The 7,080-nt window shown below is 36.9% G+C and overlaps 1 protein-coding gene across 1 annotated transcript in view; it reads right to left on the bottom strand.

Annotated features, from left to right (window-relative positions):
* Positions 1–257: 257 nt before the first annotated feature.
* LOC145247983 (innexin unc-9-like) overlaps positions 258–7,080 on the bottom strand; it is a 22,290-nt gene continuing 15,467 nt past the window's right edge. The window contains exon 2 of the mRNA XM_080109641.1: positions 258–1,715. Coding sequence (XP_079965767.1) covers positions 527–1,715 — 1,189 coding nt within the window. The 3' untranslated portion in view covers positions 258–526. The remainder of the gene's footprint in view (positions 1,716–7,080) is intronic.

The raw sequence follows: 7,080 nt of genomic DNA, 5'->3' as shown, positions 1-7,080 counted from the left end.
TATTTTTAATGTCAATAAAGATTATTTCGCATTCCTTTCTGGCTGAGATCCTTAATGATTAACTATTATAATATATAATGTGGGCAGATTTCAAGCATGTTTTACTCATGTCAGATGCGTAATACTAAATGGATGTTAATTTGAAATCATATCTTATTATGAATATCAAACAACACTATAAAACTATTTTTAAAGCCAATAAAGGTTTTTTTTTTGCATTCTGCTCTGATTATGATCTTTAATGTTTACCTATTCCAATATATATATATATATATATATATGTGTGTGTGTGTGTGTGTGTGTGTGTGTGTGTGTGTGTGTGTGTGTGTGTGTATACTGATACTAAAAGATTTATTAACAATAGATGTAACTGACTAGTTTTAAATGTACACGAAAATACTAAACTTTCTAACCCATGCACATATTGTTTATAAAAACTGTCACTGTCTTTGGAATACGTTTGATGATCAGTCACCACTTTTTTCTTTTTTTTTTTCTTTGACTTGTAGAGAATTTATGGAATTAATTAGACAATAGTTGTTGATGATGTGTACTTTTCGTTATCAATGTCCTCGTCTTTCTTTTTGTAAAGATTCCACAAGTTGGACACTAAATCTGAGACGACTAAGTTGGTCGAGTTCTTGGCCACAACTCGCAGAAGCATTACGCCGTCGTTTCTCAGGTATCGCTCGATGAACTCTTTGCAGCGCAACTTGTCACTCTTCGAGCTGCCCTCTCCGACGCGTTTCAGGTACTTGAAAATGTACGAAACGTAGCTCTCCCGGGCAGCCATTCGGTAGATCCAGATCAGAAGATTAAAGATGGTCATAGCAGCCACAATGGCGAACCAGAACCACAAAAACGCGAACATCTTCTCGTTGAGGACGTTTATTGGCAGAATGCATTGCGCCGTGAACGGGAGAGTGTTCTTCAGCTGTTTTATTTTGAAATCGCAGTAGGTAACTCTCGGGAAGTAGAGAGACTCGGCCGGAGTTCCGTTGACGGCGATCTCCCTGGCAAGGTTCCAGCCGTAGGCTTTATAGTCTATTCTCAGGAGAGCGTTTAACAAGTAGTATTGCATCACAACATTCAGGCAGTAGAGCACCTTGATCAATAAATAGAGGCTGGACATATATGTGCCCTCCCGTTTGCTGAATGTGATCATTTGAAAGTATCCAATAGTGCGACGCATGCACGTCATTTTCCCGAACCGTATTTGACGGTTGGCGCGAATCCAACGGTCGATGTAATTGCTCATGTCGTCAATAACTTTGGCGCGTTTATTCTCAGACACCATCTGCGTGTCTTCAGCAAGGGCCACCAACCTTTCCACGTTCATACCGTTGCCCTTGTTAAGCATCTGCCAGATAAAATTCGGAGCTTTAAACAAGAATGATTGAAAGAGAAGGATCATCGGTATCCAAAGATAGTAATGAATGTCCACTCTCTTTTCCGTGTTGTCTAAGTCGTGCGTCATGGGAATATGGTAGGTGCGTCCAGTCCAGCAGTAGTTCGTTACGTAATCTTTGTATTTCACCTCGATGGGTGTCCAGCAAGATATGCCGTGTCCAATGTAGGTTCCGCTACTGGATATGATTGAGAACAACACCAGCACAACGACTGTGTAAATATGATTAACTCGATCAACGTAATCATCGTCCCCGCTGCCCAGGAGTTTGGACCAAGACGCAAATGAACTTACAGAATCAGCAAGCCTGCAATGATAACAAGAGGAAATTTAAAATAAAATTAAAATCCTGAATTCGATTTTCATAAAGAAACATACATTACTGTTATATAATGCATTCAATCGTGCAAAGTCTTGCAACAAACGAACTCATGGATAAACGAATACTAAAAGAAAACAAGTTGAAATTTACCAAATTAGTAGATATATATGGCACGTTAAGTCAGCTACTGAGCTCGGGTTCAATTGTCTGAATTGAATAAAAGTCAGTTGCTAAGCCAATCAAATTAAAAATAATGAGATAAAAAAAATATGACCTCTCTCTTTCTCTCTCTCCCTCTCTCTGTATATAGATAGATAGATAGATAGATAGATAGATAGATAGAGGGAGAGAGAGTAAGAGAGTAAGATTGTATTTTGTTATTTTTTATTTTTTTTATTTAACTAAACTATATATATATACATATATATATGTATATATATATATGCATATATATTTATATATATATATTATTTGGAAATAAATCGATATTTTTATGATTGTTTGTAATAAATAGATAAAAAAATTAAATACAAATAAATAAATAATAATTTAAAACGTAATAACAAAAACAAAAACAACAACAATGATAATAATAATAATGAATAATAATAATAATAATAATAATAATAAATAATACTAATAATAATAAAAATAATAATAATAATAATAATAATAATCGAACAACAATCATGAAAACAGCTGAAATATTAAGAAAAACCCTTAAATGTGAAAACTAACGCACGGGAGCAACAAGTGCAGGCCAGACAAAAAGCTGCAAAGGCAAAAACATGAAACGCCACATGGAACCAAGAACACTGAAACCGCATATCTATAAGTTCTCTAACCCAACCCTACCCCATTACCACATCACTGTACCCCGCCCCAAAGAGCGAGACCAAATAACCAAGTAGGGTCAAGGAGGAAGGAAAGACCGATGAACTGACCAGACCTCAGCTGAATAAGTGCGAAGAGAACTGGGACCTTGGGGAGGCTTATTGCCACTTAAATCCCAGCAAAGACCAATAGCTGCTGCAAACGAGAAATCAATGCAAACAGCTGTTGCGATAATGCAAATTTATTTGCAAATGTTATCGAAAGAGGTGGCGAGTACTGGAAACCTGGGGAGACTTGTGGTCACTCAGCTTCCAGGGAACACCACAGGCTGTTTTCAGGGAGAGATCTTTAATGACCTGTGTGAAAGCTCCTTGTGAGCAAATAATAATAATAAAGGAATTCGAAAAACACATAACACAAAACACGGAAAGGATAATCATGACAGCGAGAGACACTGAATAATCGACATAACAAAAAGATAAAGGATAAAACGAGAAAAGAGAAATGGGAAGAAAAACAACTAAATGAAAGATTCATTAGGAGGACAAAAGACAAGAATAACAAACACGTATAAACATGGATGCGAAAAGGACGCATAAGCCGAGAAACCGAATCCCTAATAACCGCAGCACAAGATAACTCGATAAGAATCAACTATATCAAAGCAAAGATCGACAGAAAACAAAGCAACAGCAAATGAAAACTTTGTGGACAAAGAGACGAAACGATAAACCATATAGAAAGTGAATGCAGCAAACTATCCCAAAAGGAATACAAGAACAGGCACGACCAAGTGAGAGGGGCAGTACACTGAGAATTATGCAAACAACTGCATCTCGAACGCACAGACAAGTGGTACAAACATAAGCTGGCAGCAGTACTTGAAAACGAGAATCACAAAATCCTATGGGATATGGACATACAAACTGATAAACTCATCCAAGCAAGAAGACCGGATGTCGTAATAATTAACAAGGAAGAAAAATCCTGTCAACTCATAGACTTTGCGGTTCCAGCCGATCATAGGATGAATATCAAAGAAAAGGAGAAACAAAGCAAATACACAGAGCTAGCCAGAGAGCTGAAAGGAATATGGAAGATGAAGAAAATCAAAATAATACCTATAATAGTAGGAGCACTAGGAACAATTCCGAAAAACATTGAAAAAAGAATGGGAGAAATTGGAATCACAGGAATGACTGGAAAAAATACAACGAACAACAATAATGTAATCAGCTAAAATATTAAGGAAAATCCTTGAATGTGGAGACTAACAACAATGAGCAACAAGCGCGGACCAGACAAACTGCTGCAGAGGGAAAACATGAAAGGCCACATGGAACCAAAAACATTGAAGCCGCATATCTATAAGTGCTCTAACCCCACCCTCTACCCACCCGATTACCACACCACTGCCCCTCTAAAAAACAAAAACAAAAAAAAGAGAGACCAAACAGCCAACAAGTAGAGTTAAGTAGGAAGGAAAGACCGAGGAGAGAGCACTGACCAGATCTCCGCGTGATAAGTACAAAGAACTGGGACCTTGGTAAGATTATTGCCACTTAAATTCAAGTGAAGACCGACAGCCGCTGCCAACGAGCAACCAATGGCAAGCTGTTGGGATAATGAAAATAGATTTGCAAACATTATCGAAAGAGGTGGAGAGTACTGGAAATTTGGGGAGACTTGTTGTCACTCAGCTTCGAGGGAGCAGCAAAGGCCGGTTGAAGAAGAGATTTTGATGACCTGTGTGAAAGCTCCTTGTAAGCCAATGATAATAATAAGCAACAAGTCTGTCAATAGGACATAAAAATATGAAAAAGCATGTATTCTAATAAAAACATGTCGCATGATGCATTCAATCCTGTCCATATATATATAATTTTAGAATATATATATAAATTTGTAATACAAAATGCACTAAAAGACAAAATAATAATTTCGCCATTTCTCTATATATGCATATACTTTCTTTCTTTTTTCTCTTTCTTTCTTTCTTTCTTTCTTTCTCTCTCTCTCCTTATATATATATATATATATATATATATATATATATATATATATATATATATATATATATATATACACACTATTACTACACTACAACATTACACTTATCAACCTTTATCTTCGAATGATCTTGGACATTAATTTATATTGACTGTCTTGTAATATATATATATATATATATATATATATATATATATATATATATATATATATATATATATATATATATATACTAGCATGGGTGCCCGGCGTTGCCCGGGTGTTTGGAGGTGTATGCTGAGCAAACAAAAAAAAAGTGTCATTTTTTTTACTTTGACCCCTATTATGACCTCTTAACATTTATTGTCTGCGCGCTCAAATCAAGTTATTAAGTTAGGAACCTATATCTAAAATTTCAAGTGTGTAGACCCAAATGTGTCGGAAGAGTTTGGTAGAGTTCTCAAAGGTCAAATCGTTTAACTTTAGCTCTTTAACAGCTAAATTTCTGGCCGAAAACCGATCACATAGATTTTCCCAAATCTTAGTACCCTATATGTCTAATTTCGAGCCTGTAGACTAAAAATTGACAGAGTTATTGTGTATGTCTGTCTGTCTGTGTACATTTCTCTACACAATAACTATGTCAATTTTTAGTCTACAGGCTCGAAATTAGCCATACAAGGTACTAAGATTTGGGAAAATCTATGTGATCGGTTTTCGGCCAGAAATTTGGCTATTAAAGGGCCAAAGTTAAAGTGGTTGATATGCTGTCAGACAAACTAAAAACAATCTTTCAAAGTTTATTAATACCACGTGACACAGAAAGGGTAAAATGAGCCGTAACCCTAATCCTTACTCTAACCCATCGGTTAATATGAAAGTGGAGTGCCGCCGTAAAAAAAAAAAAAACACGTCGTATGTAGGTATTTTTTTAGTAAAATAAAAAAAAATCACGGAAAGTTGAATTAATAGAGATCATTATGTCAATAGAGAGAATTGGGGATTTCGCATTCATTTTGATACGACTGTGAATCTCCATTATTTTGGTCAAAATTGAAAATATTTTCAAATTTCAACAGTTATTGGAAAACAGTTTCCGTGCTGTGGATGCCTTGGGAACCGCAAAGGATAACGGATTAAACACTAACAAAAATCCAGTTTAGAATCCCGATAAGCGGTTAATGCAAAACCTTTCCGGCAAGTTTGGCAGCTGTGCTTGCTCCGACCGTATTGGCTTGCCTTTCTGTCGAAATGTCTGCAACGCCGAGAGGGGAACCCTGGTAACTGGGCGAACATAGGTCTCATTATTTGATCAGACCTGCATCCAGAGAGGCAACTCCAGCTTCGATCTGTATAGCCACAGCAGATACTGCAGTGCTCGACCAAAAGCAGAGTGTTATTGCCTTCTTAGAAGGTTGTTATCATCGAGAGAATTGGGAACCATCTGAAGCTCCTCTTAATTACCCTACCCCAGTCTTTAAATAAAAAATATGAACTATAATTTATAAGACAAATACATTAAGGCCATTGTCAAGGTTGCTGCAAATAATGTAGGCTCTCTTTACCGTGCTAGAAATTAATCACGCCTGATAATATAATATATACTTACAAGACCGCAATTTGTCAATGCATGGAGTATTGTTGCACCTATAACTAGATATTCGCTCTTAAAATCCAAAAATAGGATTCTCAAATCTGATAGACTCTGCATTACCTATCACGCTCCAATCCCTGTTCCATCGCCACAATATTGCATTCTTGAGCCTGTTTCGAATGGAATTGAATGTTCTCTGATGAAATCACAGTACTCATGCCTTCTCTACGCACATAATACCGACTAACCTGACATAAAAACAAAATCCAATCCTTTCAATTTTGAGATCCCTTTGTTCTGACGATCCTTCTTCTCTAATATCTCATTGTGACAGATCTTTGGTAGGGCTTGATTATTTCAGAGAAGAGCACAACAAAAACTTATTATAACAAAGCCGCTGACGCTGTTGGCAGCAGAAGCAGCTGATATATGCAAATGACCAAGCCGGCTGCGCGATGTGACGTCACAGCAGAAACAAAATGACACACTTGGACGGAGAAGGGTGTTCAGAGAAGCACGTGTTAGAGACGCGTTCGGAGAAGCAGAAGTATTTGAAACGTGTTCAGAGAAAGGAGAAGTGGTCGAGACAGGTTTTTGGAAAATCACGGGATTGACGGCACAACAGACGAGAAGTCACACGTTGATGAAGAAGCAGAAATAAAAGTCTTTTGTTAGAAACTAAAACAGCGAGTTGAAATTTCTTTATTTTTTTCCTTTCTGTTTACTTTCGACAGATTCTACACGTAACGTGTAACGTTACACCTTTACCTAAGAATGTTAGACTTTGGAATTCCATCCCTTTCCCTGTTTCCCTGGTTGTACTCATATGCGGAAGTGTAAATATAATGCAAACAAACATCTCGCTCATCTCCTTATACAGTCCCCAGTAGATATGGTCTCAAATAGTAACCCTATCATCCAAGTGGAACTATG

The sequence above is a fragment of the Euprymna scolopes genome, chromosome 26 (genome assembly GCF_053919585.1).
Source record: "Euprymna scolopes isolate OS-2025 chromosome 26, ASM5391958v1, whole genome shotgun sequence".
Taxonomy (NCBI): domain Eukaryota; kingdom Metazoa; phylum Mollusca; class Cephalopoda; order Sepiida; family Sepiolidae; genus Euprymna; species Euprymna scolopes.
Note: the sequence above shows the minus strand (reverse complement) of the source record. Positions and strands in the feature narration are given on the sequence as shown.